The sequence below is a fragment of the Lissotriton vulgaris genome, chromosome 7 (assembly GCF_964263255.1).
Source record: "Lissotriton vulgaris chromosome 7, aLisVul1.2, whole genome shotgun sequence".
NCBI lineage: Eukaryota > Metazoa > Chordata > Amphibia > Caudata > Salamandridae > Lissotriton > Lissotriton vulgaris.
The window spans coordinates 216,036,070-216,055,554 of record NC_141695.1 but is presented as its reverse complement, the minus strand read 5'-3'; the positions used below and the strand labels follow the sequence as shown (position 1 = coordinate 216,055,554).

Below are 19,485 nucleotides of genomic sequence, written 5' to 3'. Positions count from 1 at the left end.
CATGAACACTTTGGCTTGCAGAGAGTGCTGATGTTGAAAGATTGTGACAAAGGCTTGAATGCTCTGTATCCTTGCTGGACTGGGATGCGATAGAGCCGTAGACGTATTTATTGTAGCCCGTAGATACTGATGTATGTGAGAGGGTTGGAGGTGCGACTTGGTGTAGTTTATTGTGAACCCTAAGTCGTGCAATGTTTGAATTGTCTGATGTGTGTTGGACACACTGATTGAATGACTTGGCTTTTATGAGCCAGTCGTCTAGATAAGGGAAGACATGTATTTGTTGTCTCCCGAGATGTGCTGCTACTACTGCTAGGCACTTTGTGAATACTCTTGGTGCTGTTGTCACTCCGAATGGAAGGACTTTGAACTGATAATGTTGTCCTTCCAGTACAACCTGTTATACTTTCTGTGAGCAGGATGTATAGGAATGTGGAAGTAGGCGTCCTTTAGGTCTAGTGTTGTAAGGAAATCGCCCTGTTGCAGCAGTGGGAGCACTTGTTGTAAAGTGATCATATGAAAATGATCTGATTGTATGTAATGATTGAGGGGCCGGAGGTCAAGAATTGGTCTTAGTGTCCCGCCTTCTTGGGAATTAGAAAATACAGCGAGTAAGGAAAATGCTACCTCCCAATATGCATCTGTTCTTGGCATGTAGGGCTGCTGACATCTTAGCATAGATCGCCGCCTAGTGTTGGGTCTGGATGTTTGCTCTTGTTGTCCTGGAAGAGTCTTCGAAGTATCACAAGATAGGTGACTCCTCCCCTGGACTACAGTGCGCATGGGCATCTTCAGATTATTTTTCGTCATTGTGGCAAAAGATGGAGTATAGGAAAGTAATAGATGACCATGTAAACGTATGTAAAAAGATAACCCTGCAACTGTGTCAGGCACCGGGGAGAAGGGTGGGCGATATGAATGTCAGCAGCCCTGCATGCCAAGAACAGCTGCATACTGGTAAGTAGCATTTTCCGTTCGAGGCATGTGGGCTGTTGAATTCATATCTTAGCATAGACTGTATAGCAGTTTCTCCTCTAGCGGTGGTCACCTGTACCAGCTGCAGTGGATTGAAAGAGTTTTAAGGACAGCCTGGCCCACAGCAGCTTGCTGCTTAGCTTACACGTCAACACAGTAGTGTTTAGTGAAAGTGTGTATGGTAGACCATGTAGCTGCCCTCCATATGTCCTCTAGGGGAATATTTCCTAGGAAAGCCATGAATGCCCCCATTTTGCGCTTTGAGTGTGCTTTTGGGGGAACTGTTAAAGTGCGCTTTGCCTTTTGGTAGCATATTTGAATGAATCTGGCTATTCCTTTTTAGGTCGAGCCTGGAATTAGCATCCGAAGGATGCATCCAGGTGGAGACTTATAGCTAGCTGACTCGGGGGAATGAAGGACAAGAAAGTGCCACGCGCTTCTCTTCGGCTGGATTTCACTGCGTGCACGCGCACCCACACTCACGCATGCGCACATACACAGCCACATGCATACACAGGCACACACAGGCACACCCCCCCCCCACCTCACCGCTGCACCAACACACACACCAGCGCACCTACACACACGCACACATACAAAGACCACCCTCCCCCCGCCGCCATCGCACACATACACACACACACACGCACAAGCGCACCCCCCTCCCCCCTAGAACTAAGCCCCACTTACCGCCATTCGGGACTTCGGTAGCCGGGGCTCTCCCTCGGGTATGGGAGCCCCGCTCTCAGGCACTCCGTGGGCGCGTGCGCGAGACTTCCGAAGACGGAAGTCCCGCCCAAAGGAACTGGGTCAAACGCGCATGCGCAGTGACCAGACGATAGCAAAATCATTTTCACTGTCACCATCATGCCCCATCGTCAGGATACCGCCCACAGATTGGGTTCGAAGGACAACCAGAACTTGTTTTAATTAACTGCAGTGTGCCATCTGTTTTTCACGCCGCGTTTGTTATTGCGCGCTCCCCGTGTTCACGATAGAACGGCGGGATTCCTCCAGCCCAGCATTCTACTTTCCCTCCCTGCATTGGCTACACGGAGACAGCTTGTTTAATTTATTCAGCTACTACAAAATCTCACTGAAGTATCAGCAGCTCACACGGCGTTTCTTTGAGCTTGTCTTTATTTTGAGTGACCATCGCTGATACTGCGGCTGCACTTATCTCTCCCGCCCGCCCATGTTGTGTCTCTGTGCAGGCGGCGCTGTGTTTGGCTTTACTTGTATGGTTGTTGGGACGGCAGGCGATCCCAGGAGATCACTAGTTTTATTTATGAGCGATGTGCGTGCTTTCACTTTCATTTTCATTTTGCACGCGCAAGTCGTCTCTTTTGCTCACGCGCAGTCTCCGCTGTACTCGTCATCCATAACTAAACCTTAGATGAACTTGCGTTTGGTGCTGTGTCCTGGGAGTTTACGTGCAGCGGGTTCCACTCAGCAATTTCAATTTCTCAGGAAGCACGTGACTCTGGAGCGCCTAATCACCAAAATCTGCGAGTAGGAGTAGCGTTTGTCTCGTGCTAGAGGCTGCGGCCAGCTGAAGGTAAGCCTGCTTTGTCATCACCATTAGCCCTTCATGCCAACTTATTATAAACGGCGCTATTAACAACTTGGGGCCCGCTCTCCGGTGACAGTCACAGGCCGGGACGCCATGTCTGCTGCCCGCATGCCTGCATCCCATTAACATTCAGGACCTGTCACTGCTCCGGAAGCTGCTCCCCTGCACCCCTCGCAAACAAGCGCTGATTGCGGCGCTGATGGCTTTGTAAATGTTTGCCTCTCATAAAGGGAAGAAAACACAAAGTCGTGGCATTAGGGTCGCATACAACGTCGCCTGCAGCAGGGCTCCCTCCAGCGCCCATGCACTTCTGAGACCAATTTTTTTTGCTGAACACTGTCTCTTTGACGTGGCTAGAAATGTTACCTCTACTTTCCAATCAAAAACACAGCTGGGCGGACCATCTGCTCGGCAGGGCCAGAGCCGCCTCCCAGGTACCCCTCTCAGCTGATGGGTTGTACAGTGACAGCCAGCAGCATCCTTGCACTCACCGGCCTTTTCTGAAGATCCTACGCTGACGAGATCTGTCTGATGAGTGAGTGATAACAAGTGTTAAGTGGAGTGTGGAAAGGGCAGTCTTCCCAAACTGACATGTTTCAAAACTTTCATTAGTTTATATTTGCAATGCACTTAGTGTGGCAAACATCACTCCTCCAAATAATTCAGGTGCATTTGACCCCTTCAGTACAGATAGGTTTTACAGGTTCTTCTCTGGTTTGACTCGCAATGTCAAGAAATAGCCTTCTGCTTTATGCAAGTTCCTGAATAAATGTTTGAAGAGGCCTTCGGATCATGCTTGCTTTCCCTCAATCTCAAATTCTGTCGATCTTCCTAATTTAGGATAGGCATTTATAAGGTATATTAAGCACCAGAGATAATAACGTTCATGGGATACACCACACAAATGTCGAACATTAATACTTATTTGTTGTTGTTGTTCAAACAGCCTATGTATGTGCCCAACTAATTCTGGGACATCAAAAATCTTAGAGTTCATTTGAATTCTCACTGTGGGCATTATTTTCAACTGTAATTGCTTAATAAATCTTTCAATGTATATTGGCCTCTATGCTGCTCTCCCGACCCCCTGTGCTGCCCCCCTGGCCCTCTGTGCTGCTCTCCCGACCCCCCCCCCCCCCCACGTGCTACTCACCCGAGACCGACAATGCTTCTCTCAACTGGCCCCCTGTGCTGCTCCCCTGGCCCTCCGTGCTGCTCTCTCGACCCCCTGTGCTGCTCTCCTAACCCTCTGTACTGCTCACCTGAGTCTCTGTGCTGCTCTCCCGACCCCCGTGCTGTTCACCCGACCCTCTATGCTTCTCTCACCTGGCCTTCTGTGGTGCTCCCCTGGCCCTATGTGCTGCTATCCCAACCCCCTGTGCTACTCTCCTGACCCCCTGTGCTGCTCCCATGGCCCTCTGTGCTGCTATCCCGACCCCCTGTGCTGCTCCCTTGACCCTCTATGCAGCTCTCCCGACCCCCTGTGCTGTTCCAATGGCCCTCTGTGCTGCTCTCCTAACCCTCTGTGCTGCTCTCCTAACCCTCTGTACTGCTCACCTGAGTCTCTGTGCTGCTCTCCCGACCCCCCGTGCTGCTCACCTAAATCCCCAATGCTTCTCTCACCTGGTCCCCTGTGCTGCTCCCCTGGCCCTCCGTGCTGCTCTCCCGACCCCCTTACTCACTCCAGACCCAGTGGTGGTGTGGTGTCTCCTTCCCTTCTAATATATGTGTGTTGTTCCTTATTCTTCTCTCCAAGGATTCGTACTTTCTCTCCCCCTTCCCTCTTCATCCGCTTTCTTCCACCCTCCACTTACTTCCCTCCCTCCACTTTCTTCCCTCCTTTGTGGTACTTTCCTTGTGTGTCTCTCCCAATCTCCGCCTCTTGCTTCTTTCCTCCCTGGCTCTTTCCTTCCTTCCCTCCGCTCCGCTCCCTACAGTGCCCCCCCCCAACCCCCCTCTCAGCCTTTCCTATCCTGGTCCACGCATCCTGGAGCCTCGTAGCGGCAGTTATAAGATGTCCTGTCTGAGCGCGGCCGAAAGCACGAGTGGGAGCGCGGCCTCCAGGCCTCTGGGGGTGGGGGCAGGACCACAGGCTCTGTAGCACAGCCAGAGACAGGCACTGTACTCTAAATAGAGACCGGCACTGTACCCTGGATAGAGACAGGCACTGCACCAGAGACAGGCACTGTACCACAGCCAGGCACTGTATCCCAGCCAGAGACTGGCACTGCACTACAGCCAGAGACAGGCACTGCACCACAGCCAGAGACAGGCACTGCACCACAACCAGAGACAGGCACTGCACCACAGCCAGAGACAGGCACTGCACCACAGCCAGAGACAGGCACTGCACCACAGCTAGAGACTGGCACTGCACCACAGCTAGAGAAAGGCACTGTACCCTAGATAGAGACAGACACTGTATCCAGCTACAAGCAGACACTGTACGTCAGCTAAATACAGGCACTGTACCACACACAGAGACAGGCACTTTACTCCAGCTAGAGACAGGCACTGAACCCTAGATAGAGACACTGTACCCTGGATAGAGACAGGCACTTTACTACAGCTAGAGACAGGCACTGTACCCCAGCTAGAGACAGGCACTGTACCACAGGCAGAGACAGGCACTGTACCACAGGCAGAGACAGGGACTGTAACACAGGCAGAGACAGGGACTGTAACACAGGCAGAGACAGGGACTGTAACACATTCTCAACTGGCCCACTTTACACGTAGTTTCTGATTACTACATTTGGCAGTATGATTTCAGTGGATTGCACAAGTGCAGCACCTGGGTGGACCCCACAAACCTGTGTGCATATACAGTCTGACTTTTTTTTTTGTGGGTGTGTGGTCGTCCAGCTACATCTTGTGGCCCACAGGCTCATGTATTTGGAGTTTGATCTTTTCTTGGTTGTTTCTCTACAATTCCTGGACTAACCCCTAGAAGATATTCTATAACGGTTTGTTCAAATCATATTACTTTGGTTTGATTCCTGCCAAGTTTGGATGGACTCCTAAAGTAGACACTATATCTTGTTGTATATTACTAATTAGTATAGGTTTATAATTCACCACACTTATGTGGAAACAGAACATATACTGCAGCTGATGCAATACTTTACATTCAAAGGTAGCACCTTCCCATCTTGGCAACTCCATATGCACCATAATCAATGGGGTAAAAAAATACATTTCACAAACCAGTCCGGACCACCTAAGATGGGAAGTATCTGTAGGTGTGATTGGCTCGCCTCATTCTTTATCGCATCCGTTCTTTGCCACAGCTAAATGCTTATAGTGCGTGATCTGAGCAGTCTCTGCCATATAGGCAAGCCATCAAATCATTTCTCCCAAAGAGCTCACACACCATCCACCCATGCACCAGCATCTCATGCTTACCTGTTCTATCACTCACTCCTTTTAGGTATCGCTGGTACTGCATCCGAAGGATGTGTCCAGCTGGAGACTTATAGCTGCCCGTCCCGTATTTGCAATGCAATAGGTCTCACTTTTGCGAGAGTTTAAGCTATTAGCATAGTAAATGACAATGCCTTTTATTTATGTTTAAAAGCAAAAACATAAATAAAGGGCATTGCCATTTACAATGCCAATAGCTCTAACTTTAATAATGCGAGACCTATTGCATTGCAAATGCTTGTTTAGAAATGGGATTACCCTTATGTTGTGGTGAAAAGGCCACAAATAATTGCTTTGTCTTTCTGAATGATTTAGTTCTGTCAACGTAATCTAGCAGAGCTCTTTTAACGTCTAGTGTGTGTAGCGCTCTTTCAGCCACTGACTGCTGGTTTTGAAAGAAAACTGGCAATTCTATGGACTGATTGATGTGGAAAGTGGAGATAACGTTTGGCATACATTTAGGGTTTGTATTAAGCACTACCTTATTGTGGTGTATTTGCATGAAGGGTTCCTGAATGGTTAGTGCCTGTAGCTCACTCACTCGCCTGTGGGAGGTAATGGCAATTAAAAATGCCACCTTCCATGTTAAGAATTGTAGTTCACATAAATGAAGTGGTTCGAAAGGTGGTCCCATGAGTCTGGTAACTACTACGTTTAAGTTCCAGACTGGCAAAGGTGGATGCTTTGGAGGGATAATTCTTTTAAGTCCTTCCATAAAAGCTTTGATAGGTGGTATTCTGAACAAGGACACATGTGTTCTGTTTTGAAGATATGCTGCTATAGCAGCAAGCTGTAGCCTTATGGATGAGTATGCTAGATTACATCTTTGAAGATGTAGTAGGTAACAGATTATGTTTTGGATGAAGGCATCTAATGGATTGATTTGGTTATTATTACAATAAATTACAATCTTTTCCATTTAGCTGCATAGCATGCGCTGGTAGTGGGGCGCCTTGCTTCCGTGATAATGTTCATGCAGTCTGGAGGCAAGTTAAGGTATCCGAACTCTAAGACCTCAGGAGCCAGATCGCTAGGTTCATCTGATTGGGATCTGGGTGCCTGATTTCTCTATGGTTCTGTGTTAGCAATTGCAGCGAAAGGCGCAGTCTTTGGTGAGGAACTACTGAGAGTTCTAGGAGCGTCATGTATCATGGTTGTCTTGCCCATGTGGGAGCAACCAGGATCATTGTGAGTGACTGATACCTTAGTTTTGCGTGCCACTAATGGGATCAGTGGGGTTGGTGGAAAAGCGTACGCAAATCTGCCTGACCAGTTCCTCCATATCGCATTGCCTTGTGACAACGGGTGTGGGAACCTGGCGGCAAAGGACGGGCATTTTGAGTTTTCGTTTGTGGCAAACAGATCTATGTCTGGATGTCCCCACTTTTGGAAGAATGGTTGGAGAACTTGAGGGTGAATCTCCCATTCGTGTATTTGTTGACTGTCTGCTTAGTAGATCTGCTATCTGATTGTCTATTCGTGGGAGGTGTTCTGCCAGGAGAAAAATGTTTTTGGGAATTGCCCACCTCCATGTGCTCTGTGCTAGGTGAGACCGCTGCAGAGAGCGTGTCCCTCCCTGGTTTTGGATATAGTACATGGCCGTCATGTTGTCAGTCCGGATTAACACAGCCTTGTTGTACAAGTATTTCTGAAAGGCTTTCATTGCTAGAAATACTGCTAGTAACTCCAAGTGGTTTATATGCAGTGTCTTTTGCTTGACTGTCCAGAGACCTTGGACTGTGTAGTGAAGGAGATAGGCTCCCCAACCGGTCAGTGATGTGTCTCCTGTTAATACTACTTATGGAACTGGCTCTTGGAACAGTTGCCCCTTGGAAAGGTTTTGTGGGTTCCACCACTGCAGAGAGTTGTAAGTGCAACTGTCTACCAACACTAGGTCTTTTAGTTGTCCATGAGCTTGGTTCCACTGCCGTGCTAGGCATTCCTATAAGGAACGCATTTGAAGCAGAGTATGAGGGACAATGAATATGCAGGAGGCCATCATGCCTATAAGCTGCATGAACACTCGAGCTGGCAGTGAGTGTTGTGGCTGAAATCTTTGAATGAGAGACTGTATGTTGGCTATCCTGGCTGGATTTGGATATGCCTTCGCCACTGAGGTATTTATTGTTGCTCCCAGATATTGTTGTATGTGGGAGGGTTGCAGATGTGATTTTGGGTAATTTATGGGAAATCCTAGACTGTGCAGTAGATGAATTGTCTGAGACGTATGGTTTGCACACTGTGCGTATGAATTGGCTTTTATGAGCCAATCGTCCAGGTAGGGGAACACATGGATGTGTTGCCTTCTTAGGTGTGCTGCTACTACTGCTAGGCATTTTGTAAAAACCCTTGATGCTGTAGTTACCCCGAAGGAGAGAACTATGAATTGATAGTGGTGACCTATTGTGAACCTGAGGTATTTCCTGTGAGCTGGATGTATAGGGATGTGAAAGTTTGCATCTTTGAGGTCTAATGTAGCAAGGAAGTCGCCTTGCTGGAGTAGTGGGAGTACTTGTTGTAGAGTGATCATATGGAAATGCTCCGAGAGTATGTACTGGTTCAGAGGTTTGAGGTCCAGTATTGGTCTGAGGGATCCGTCTTTTTTGGGAATGGTTAAGTATAGAGAGTATACTCCTGTCCCTTGATGTTGGAAAGAGACTTATTCTATGGCACCCTTTTCCAGCATGGATAGCACCTCTTGTTGTAACAGCGTGATGTGTTCTTTGGACATTGGACGGTGTTTGGGCGGTATGTCGTGTGAAGTAAAAGTGAGTTCGAGGCAGTAACCATACTGGATAATTTGTCTCACCCACCTGTCTGTCGTAAAGGCGTTCCAGACTAGTAGGAATTGTGTTATTCTGCCTCCGACTGGTTTTAAGTGGTCTGGAGGGAGTGTGAACAAGTCACTGTTTGGTGGCGGTGGAGGCTCTGGTGTTATTACCACCACGTCCTTTGCCTTTATTGTTCCCTCTATAACCTCCTCTGTTGGAGCCTTTATTAAAGGTGCCTTGTGTATTAGTTTTAAATGATGAAGAGGTTTGAGATGTGTTGCCTCTGCCTGAGCCTCGAAAAGAGGAGCGTCGAAAGGAGCTCCTAGACTGTTGAAATTGAAGCGCACCCATGAACCTAGTGATGTCAGTATCTTTTTTCATCTTTTCTAAGATGGTATCAACTGCAGGGCCAAACAAGAAATCCTGATTAATGGGTTGATTGAGTATGGTAGATTGCACTTCAATTTTAAAACCCGAGATGCAGAGCCAGGCATGCCGGCGTAGCAACACACTAGTGTTGACAGATCTAGCTGCTGTATCAGCTGCATCAAGTGCGCATTTTATGGATGCATTAGTAATGAATTTGCCTTCCTGTATTAGATCATTAGCTTTTGCCTTATAGGGTTCTGGTAGGTGTTGTAATCATCTCTCCAGTTCATCATAGTGTGCTCTGTCATAGTATGCTAGGAGAGCTTGTGTATTGGCAATTCTTCAGGTATTTGCTTACTGAGAGGCCACTCTTTTTCCTGAGGCTTCTAAAATTTTTGACTCCTTGTCAGGAGGGGGGCATCACTTGTTTGCGGATTTGCCCTTTTCCTAACATTTGAAACAACTAGAGAGTCTAGTGGTACCTGAGACTTGATATAAGAGGGGTCTGTAGGGTCTGGTTTATATTTCTTTTCAATTCTTGGATTGAGGACACGCCCCGTGGCTGGGTCTTTAAAGAGGTCTGGTGCGTGCTTTTTTACTCCCTTTAGCATAGGGATTATACGCACACTTTTCTCTGTTAGGAAGGTGTTAAATAGGAAATCCTCCTCTACAGGGTCAGTGTGCATGCTTACGCCATGATACTGAGCTGCTCTGTCAACTAACTGGTTACAGCGACAGTGTCGTCACTAGGAGATGGCTTTGTGGGGTATGGCGAGGGATCTGGTATGGGTTGTGTATCATAATCAATCAATCAAAGCATTTGTATAGCGCACTACTCACCCAGAGGGTCTTAAGGCGCTCGGGGAGCGGGGTCCGCTACTGCTCGAACAGCCAGGTCTTGAGTTGCTTCCTGAAGGCGAGGTGGTCCTGGGTCAATCGGAGGTGGGTCGGGAGGGAGTTCCATGTCTTGGCGGCGAGGTAGGAGAAGGACCGCCCCCCTGTGGTGGCTCTTCGGACGCGGGGGACGGCGGCGAGGGCGTGGCCGGTCGATCGAAGCTGGCGTTTGGGGGCGTAGAAGTTGAGGCGGCTGTTGAGGTATCCTGGGCCTTGGTTGTATAGGGCTTTGTGTGCGTGGGTGAGGAGACGGAAGGTGATTCTCTTGTTGACCGGGAGCCAGTGCAGGTCTCAGGTGTCCGGAGATGTGGCTGCGACGGGGGATGTCCAGGATGAGTCGTGCTGAGGCGTTCTGGATCCGCTGGAGTCTCTTCTGGAGTTTGGCGGTGGTTCCGGCGTAGAGGGAGTTGCCGTAGTCCAGACGGCTGGTGACGAGGGCCTGGGTGACCGTCTTCCTGGTCTCGGTGGAGATCCACCGGAAGATCTTACATAGCATGCGCAGGATGTTGAAGCACGACGAGGAGGTGGCGATGACTTGTCTGGTCATGGAGCGGGAGGAGTCCAGGATGAAGCCCAGGTTGCGTGCGTGGTCTGTTGGTTTGGGTGCGCTGCCTAGGGCGGGGGGCCACCAGGAGTCGTCAGGGTCATTTTGATCGTCCCATGTGTGATCCTGGTTTCCTTGATCATCAGGGTCTATAAAATCCTGTTGAGGATCTTCACCCATGTCTTCTCCCTCATCATAATGTGAAGGTGTGGGAGAATATGGAACATGAGACATGTTAGGAGTGAAAGGAGGAGGTGTAAAAGGTCTAGAAGGGGATGTCCCAAAGTCCTTTTTTTCTTAGGAGGAACCTCAGTGTCCAGACTTCTCTTGTTTTTATTGTAAACTGCTTTATATGTCCTGTATCAGGTTCTATATACAGTCTATTTTGGTCTGGGCTCACTGGATCAGGATAAAAAAGGTCTTCTTCCACGCCGATGTTTTTGGTTCGGTCGCTAGCTTGTTTTTATTTTTCTGTGGAGCTTTTTTTGGCTCAGCGTTCTTTGTCGGTTCGACGGCTCCTTTCGGTTTGACGGCCTTGTTCGACTCGACGACCTTCTGTTCGACGGTCTTTTTCGATTCGACTGCCTTTTTCAGTTAGTCGGCCTTCTTAGGCATGGCAGCAGTGTTTGGATCGACCGCTTTCTTTGGTTCGATTCCTTTTTTCGGGTCGATTACCTTTTTCGGGTCGACGGTCTTCTTTGGGTCGACGGTCTTCTTTGGGTCGACGGTCTTCTTTGGGTCGACGGTCTTTTTTGGATCGACTACCTTCTTTGGCTGGAAGGCCTTTTTCGGATCGACAACTTTTTCAGTGTTGGCGCCCGTTTTCAAGTCTGCAACGATTTTGAGTCGACGGCCTTCTTGGGAAGAGTTTTGCTCAGTCCCGAGGTACCGGAAGGCTTGGGTATGGTCTTCGGAGCTGAGCCGGAAGGCGGGATTTCTGAAGCAGTGTTTCGATCGCGGCCAAGGCTTTTAGGCGATGCTTTAACCGGAGCCTTGTCTGGAGGTGGAGGCAGGGTAGGGGCTTTGGTACTCACGGTTTGCCCCGGTGGGATGTCGTCATCAGAGTCCAACTGATCTTCTACTGTGACTAGCTCTAGGTCGGAGTCCGCTGCCTCTGGGAGTTCATGTTAGTGATCGAAATTGTTTTCCGGTTCTGGTGCCTGTCGCTGCATCTCTTGTTGACCAGCTCTTCGGTTCTGGATAGTTTTCTTTGACCGGAACTGAGCACAAGCTGGGCAGTGTCCTTCGTTGTGCTCCGGAGATAGGCACCTGTTGCATACTGTATGCTTTAAATGACAGCTGTGCAGGGTTTTTAGGAGGATTTCAGATACTAGGGGCGCTCTGCCTCAATTTCTACGTTAAAGAGTAATATGTAAGTAGGTAGTGCGTAGAGAGCGAACGGAAAAAAGCCCTTAACCGTCCAAAAGAAAGTCAGACGACGTTAACAGCACATAAAACAGCAATGCTCTCGCACATACAGCAAGGTATAGATAGAAATAGTCATGTGTAACACAAGCAGGTAAAATAAACAGATGCAGATTCTTGGGTGTTTTTTCTTTTTAAAGATGATGGTTTAATGAGTCCACACTCGAGGAATAATCCAGTCAGCCGACACGTATTTCGTCGTGTTTTGGTGAGTCAACACAACTCTTCAGGGCTTGTGGCTCAACCTCGTTATAGTGGGTTGAGATCAGTTGTAGTCTCGTTGGAATGTTCAGTGTGCGGATATTATCAATATTCAAAAAGATTTACTGGTATTGGTTCGCTTTAACTCCTAGGAACGCGGATATGTTCCTCTCAGTGTTCCACCCACCAAGTAATGCGGGATTTCAAAAGTTCACACTTAATACGTGTACGTATTAAGCCGTACCGGGAGGGGATCCAACTCTTGGCACTGCAAAACGGATGCCTTTCACGTCCGAAAGATTCAGGAGTGTGGTATCCCTCCTCTTCTGTTTCCCGGTCGCCGTGTTTCGAAAGACGGCGACCGGGATAATATCCGCACACTGAACATTCCAACGAGACTACAACTGATCTTAACCCACTATAACGAGGTTGAGCCACAAGCCCTGAAGTGTCGTGTTGACTCACCAAAACAAGACGAAACACGTGTCGGCTGACTGTGGATTATTCCTCGAGTGTGAACTCATTAAACTATCATCTTTAAAAAGAAAAAACACCCAAGAATCTGCATCTGTTTATTTTACCTGCTTGTGTTACACATGACTATTTCTATCTAACACTTGCTGTATGTGCGAGAGCATTGCTGTTTTATGTGCATACTGTATGCTTATCGCTATGTGGAAACTTGGATCAATATTGTGGGCATCTTTTGAACAGGGTCCTTTCCATCGGCAGGAGGCCCACGTGGCGTTGAAAAGGCCCAACGACCCGGGTCGACTACCAGATATAGATGGATAGAGTTGTCGAGGCGAGGGATACTGAGCGGAAACAATACCATCAAAAGTATAAGGTTTTTGGCTTTTGAAAGTTGGAAATCTTCGGTCCCATAGTTGGAGTTGTCGAAGTGCATCCGATCTATGCTAAGATATGAATTCAGCAGCCCACATGTCTCGAACACCCCTGTTCCTTGTTCTTGTAAAGGAACTATTTGTATTGCGTCCATTTGTAGAAGTGACAGAACTTCTTGTTTGAGTAGAGTAAGGTGTTCTGTTGACATTGGACGCTGCCTGGGTGGTATGTGTGGAGGGTTTGCTGTAAGTTCCAGGCAGTAGCCATACTGGATAATCTGTCTTACCCACTTGTCTGTTGTGATGGAGTTCCAGACAGGCAGGAATTGCGTTAATCTGCCCCCCACAGAAATGGAATGCTGTTGGGGGAGCAGAGGGAAGTCACTGTTTTGTGGCAGAAGACGTTAGATTACTGTTGTTACTGCAATCTCTTCCCTTGTTGTTATTCCCTATATACCCTCCTCAAAAATATCCCTTGTTAGAGGATGTTTGTGTGTTAGATTTAAAGGATGTTGTTTTGTCTGCACCGGTTTGTTTGGAGCCTCCTCTGTATAAAGAGCGACGAAAGGAACTTTTAGCTTGTGTGGACTTGTGCTGTGTCTACCTCTGGTCCAAACAATTGGTTTTTCTTAAATGGTTGATTTAAAATGGTAGTTTGGTCTTCCTGTTTAAATCCTGAAATCCGTAGCCACGCAGGTCTTCTAACTACTACACTAGTATTTACAGCTCTAGATGCAGTGTCTGCGACATCTAGTGTGCACTTGATTGAGGCATTAAAAATGAGTTTGCCTTCTTGTATAAGATCATTTGCTTGTGCCTTATATTGGTCAGGTAGATGGTCTAGCAGTTTCTCTAACTGATCAGAATGAGCCCTATCGGGAAAGGAGGGCTTGTGTATTAGCTATATGCCATATGTTGGTAGCTTGTGCGAATATTCTTTTGCCCGAGGCATCTATGACCTTGGATTCTTTGTCAAGTGGAGGTGCCTCACCTGAAGTTTGTGAGTTTGCTCTTTTCCTAGCATTGGACACAACTAGTGAATCTAATGGTAGTTGCCCTTTAATGTAGGCTGGATCTGCAGGTGAAGGCCTATATTTTTTCTCAATTCTAAGGTTTAAAATCCTAGTACGCCCAGGGTCTTTAAAAATTTCTGGAGCATGTTTGATGACCCCTTCAATCATTGGAAGAATTTGAACAGAAAAGATCTCTGTGATTGTTCAAATGTATGTAATAGAAAATCTTCCTCTACCTTGTCAGAATGCATAATGACCCCATGGTAAATGGCAGCTCTGTTCAATAGGTGCCCAAATCCAATGTTATCTTCTGGGGGAGAAGGTTTTGATGGGTATGACTGTTGGTCAGGAATGTCGCGTATATCCTGTGGGTTTGGGTACTCCCAGACTCATCTGTAGGGTATGGGAAAGGCTCATATGTGTCCATCCCTCCCCCTAAACAATACTCATCATCATTTTGAGGTGAGTGTGGTGATAAAAGAGGAAAATGTGAAGGAGACATCTGTGGTAAGTTGTTAAGAGGATCAGGAGATGAAGGAGATGAAGGAGAAGGAAGTATAGGTGAAGAAGGGTGCATAGGTGATGTGGCAGAGTCCTTCTTCTTGGTAGGAACCACAGGAGTGGATGTTTCATCTGCCTTCCTCTTCTTATGTGGTGTGGTGAACACCTGACCTGTCTTTGGGTCAATGTAGATCTTCTTCTGCAGAGGATCTGGCTGGAAAAGTTTCGGTACCGGGCGAGGTTGCTGCTTGTCTTTAGCCTTAGGAGTTGTCACAGTGTCCTATGGCGTAGTTTTCGGCACCAAGGGTGTTGTTTTCGGTGTAGTATGCTGTTTCGAGGCTTTGGACGAGTCTGAATCAGGCCTTGTCGGTTACGGCACCGAAGATGATGGCTTCGGCGTGGAAGCTGGTCTCGTCGACTTCGAGGCATCGGACGCTGGCTTTGTCATGGTTTCGGAGCAGAGACTTCTTACGGTTCCGATGGAGCTGGTGGGATCGGCACGTGCGGCTTGCTTGGTACCGAGGTACCTGAAGGCTTAGTAACTTTCTTCGGAGCCGGGCTCGATGGCGGGGCTGTCATAGTGTTTTTTCGGTCGCAACTGGGCCCCGGAGTGTTGACCTTTGCCTTCAATCTGGGTGCTGTGTGTGGTGCAGGGGCAGCAGTACTAACGCGCTGACCCGATGGTATGAAGTCATCTGAGTCTTCTGTCTCTGATACGATTTGGAGATCATGGGAATCTTCTTCGGGAACGAGCGGAACCTCCTCGAAGATATCCACCGGTTCCGGAGCTGATCTCTGCATGTCGTGTCGACGGGCCCTCTGATCTCGGATGGTTTTCTTGGATCGAAAGGATAGCTGGATTCGTTGTGTTCCTGCGATAAGCACAGGTTACAGAGCTCGAAGTGGTCACTGCGTGGAAACTTTGCTCCACACCCGGGGCATTTCTTGAATGGCGTCCTTTCCATGAGGTGTAGGCTTCACGGCGTGGATAGGCCCAATGGCCCGCGTCAACGACCGGAATCAAGCTGATGGAATTGAAACGATGTTAGTCGGTATCGAAATTAGAGTTTTGGAAAGTTTTTATGCGCTTCGAAGTGCTTGAAAGTCTATTTCTAGCCGGAGCAGAAAACTTTCATCCCAACCCAGTGGCGGAAAAAAAACAATCTAAGGATGGAGCCGATGCCCATGCGCACTATCGTCCAAGGGAGGAGTCACCTATCTCGTGACTACAAAAGACTTCTTCCAAGACGACAACATGCAATAATCCGAGCCCAACACCAGGTGGCGATCTAATGCATAGTGTAGTATCTGCAGCTCATATGCCTCAAACAAACCGTTTTGAATAGATACATAGGCTACAGTAGCATAGTCAAGTAGTGAAAGATCATGTCCCCACTAGAGGATAGAGGTAAAAGATGGACGGTGGGGGCAAGGGGGGTGGGGGGGTGGGGGCAAGGGGAATAAAACAATCCAGAGCTGGGGCTGCCATTTAGGCTGCTGAGGAAACTAAGGCTGAGGCGGCTGCCATTTTAAGGTCAGGCACGTCATGTGCTGGGGGGTCAGCGCCACCAGTGGCCCGGGCCACTGGTGGCTCAGCAGCCATCTCGGTGGGTTGCCGGCTGTCTTCCTTGGCAAGAACCACAAAGGGCAGTGTTTTCTGCTTCAAATTCCTACGCATCATCCCCAACAGACACAGAATGCTCCAGCCAGACCGCCGCGTTGCACTGTGTATTATTCAAGCGAGTCGCCAGATTTCCCCTCCCCGCTTTTTTTACTTGCATACACAGGTAAGTGGTGGGGCTGTGCTCAGATCTGATATTAGCTCATGAAGGCAAGCGTGCGTTCCTTGACTGCATAGGCCCAGACTGGTAATATCCAGACTCTTCCTCCAGCTGGGCAACCCTCTACCCAGATTTCCTCGCCTTCTCATAGCGTCTGAGGCACCTCCAGTGCCTTGCTGACAGAGTGAGGGAGGAGAGCACTTACCAGTTCGTATTGCAGCATGAGAATGATGCGTGTCCGTGCTCCTGTGCCCAAGGACTGTAGGCCCCTAGGTGATGTTCGCACTATTCACTGTGGGCACTGCTCTCCGATGTGTGGGGTCTTGCACGCGCGTCTGAGGGATCAATGCCAGGTGTAGGAGCCCATGTGACAAGGAAGCAAAGGGTCAGAAAAAGAGTTCCAGTTTCTTCTGCACCCAACACTGTGAAGTGTTGAGCTGGTGAATCGACCCCCAGATCCCTACAGGGGGCCCAGCACATGTGGGGACAGTGGCGTAGGCTCTCCACACAGTGTTGTAACCACAGCGCACACCCTGGAGGAGCCGTGCCCGGGCCATACCTCAATGCTGCGTCCTCTTCCAGCTTCGCCCGTTCTACATCTCAACGTCAGGCACCGCTCCTTACTACAGTGCTAAGGCAGGGGCACCTTCTGTCATGTGCAACGTTGTTCCAGTGTCCGCACTAGCACCAGGGACACCTCGTGGAGGCCAGGCAATTTCCGATGCAGCCGCAGTCGGGCCCGTGATCAGCCGGCGCCATTTTACCCTCAGAGCTCTGGATCGCGTCACTGCTGGTTTTTAGCCCATAGATATGAGGTTAGGATAAATGTTCTGCTATGAATTATAGTAGTACACTGGTAAATGTTCGGGGAATATGGAGGTCTGAAAACAATACTTAGTGAGATATAGGAATTACCAATCGGAGTATCTCTAGGTAATACAGGTTTCTGAAGAGATACTGAACTGCAGGGGTAGGGGAGTAGAGGGGGCGGGAGGAGGGGAGATATGAAGGGCTGTTAACAGATAATCTGTGTTTTGGGCGTCTCTGTAGTGGAGATGAATCTAGGACTGCTTGAATTTAAAGTTATATTTATAGAATTTTTGGAAAGAAGGTACAAATACTGCAGACTCAGCCAGTGATTGTGTGGGCATTCCATGGACATAGCTATCGGAGAGTGACAATCTCCAGTTTATGCAGGCTGTGAAGTATGCACCCAACACATTGACTCAATGCTCTGGATCATAAGGGAATGTCTCTGCAATACACAACTGAGAGAGAGAATCCACCCCAAAAATCCACCAGTTTAAAAATTCTTAAACCATCAGCCACTCTATACTACTTACCAATCATCATGTGAACACTCTCTGGCTCCAGACCAACTATAAACTTCCGCTTAAAGCTTATCCCGTCAAAATCCACATAGACCCGCCGAAGGACATCAAAGTCATCGGCACCAACCATCTGTGAAGAAACAGCAAGGATTAAAAAAGGGGCAGATAGGAAAGCACACAACCCAAATTTTGTTGAAGAAAAGCATGGCTGACAATGAAAGATCAGAGGAATACAGGAGAGGGAAAGATTTCAGAGTGCAAAAAAAAGTCCTACTTACCCTGTAAGCATTTGTTCATAGAGTGCACTTCTGTTCATCACATGCTTCGCATATTCCTGCTTTATAGTGTTTTATTTGTTTGAAAAAGTTAAACGTTACGATATACAGTGTGACTCCTCCTGATGGACATACCGCATGGGCACAGACATGTTGGATTTTTTTTGCACAGCAAGTGGGTACTATGTATGGAGTATCAAAATAGGTGGGGCGCCTTTGACCACAGGGGGTCGATGTCCCTCGAAGGCCTCTTTGTGCCAGCAAAAGTCCCATCACCACTGATCAGAGGGCTCAGCGAAACCAGCTGTTACCTTCTTTTGGCAACATCTTTACTTCTGCATGACCACACTGCACTTAGAGGACTCTCCTAGGTCCAGCAGGCTCGGGTGCAACTATTGGGCATCAAGTCTTGGTCTCCCAGGCTATTTTGTGACAAGGAGAAATTATCCAGTGATATGGGCTACTAACTCGCCCAGGCAGGCTTCCTCAGCTTTTGTGGCCCTGTGCTACAAACAGTGAGCCAGACAACTACTCTCTAAGTCTCTGCTTCTTGCTGGGCTCGGTGGACGTCTCCACGCGCAGGAAACAGCAAGTCTTATCTACGCTAGCCTACCTCAGAACGGCCTCTCTGCCAGTTCAGAGGTCAGAAGGGCAGTCCTTCAGTTCTCTTCTCCAGTCCAATCGAGAATTTATTTCTGAGGTAAAGGGATACACCTTTTGTGCCCAAAAACTACCCTTCGGTGTAGTTGTGATCAGTACCCAATTGTATGAAAGTGGCTCTGTATATACAGGACCAAAGTAAGGTACAGTTTGCACAGAGTCCACAGTCCCCAGAGGTATGGCAGAGGTTAAAGTTAGATATAACCTTACTTTCTAAAGTAGTAGCTTGGTCGAGCAGTAAGGCAGTATCAGAAGACAGTGTAAAGCATTTGTTGTACACACTCAGTCAGCAAATGGTCTCACACAATAACTGAACTCTGGGCCAATTGTTTTGTATATAAAAATATATAGTTACATTATTTTAGAACAACAGTAGGCATCATAAATACTTTCTCAGTATGAGATGTTGCAATTGAATACTTTCAAATAGCAGTTGACTTTTAAACGCAATAGTTACAGTAGTTGCAATATGCAACACAAGTTTAAACACAAATTAACATTGAGCTTAATGGGAGTTTTTAAGTAAATGCCAAAAAAAAACTTTACAATAGTTTTTCTAACTCAGGGCTGGATCCTGGATTCAGCCCTGGTGCATTTCCTGTAAACAGTTGGAAGAAATTGTTTTTATTACACAGGCAAATTTCCGCACTATTCAACAGTTATTTTTAAAGCAACCGACTTCCCCTATGGATATCTTCCTATGTGACAAGGTGAGCCAAGGTATCAAAGAATACACCCCCTCATACCCACTAAAACCTCAGGAGGTCGCCCCACTGCGAGCAATATTGAGTACTGACACTGCCTCACATTAAGTCTCCGCGTTATACCACAGCGTTTACACAGCCATTACCTCAACCTCTTGTGCTTCTAGGAAAAAATAGACGACTGAGCTAGGTCATAGTAT

At 47.9% G+C, this 19,485-nt stretch overlaps 1 protein-coding gene across 1 annotated transcript in view; it reads right to left on the bottom strand.

The window, feature by feature from the left end:
* KMT2B (lysine methyltransferase 2B) overlaps positions 1–19,485 on the bottom strand; it is a 1,030,490-nt gene that overhangs the window by 400,111 nt on the left and 610,894 nt on the right. Inside the window, exon 23 of the mRNA XM_086929980.1 lies at positions 17,659–17,776. Within this exon, the coding sequence (XP_086786106.1) occupies positions 17,659–17,776 (118 nt within the window). The remainder of the gene's footprint in view (positions 1–17,658; positions 17,777–19,485) is intronic.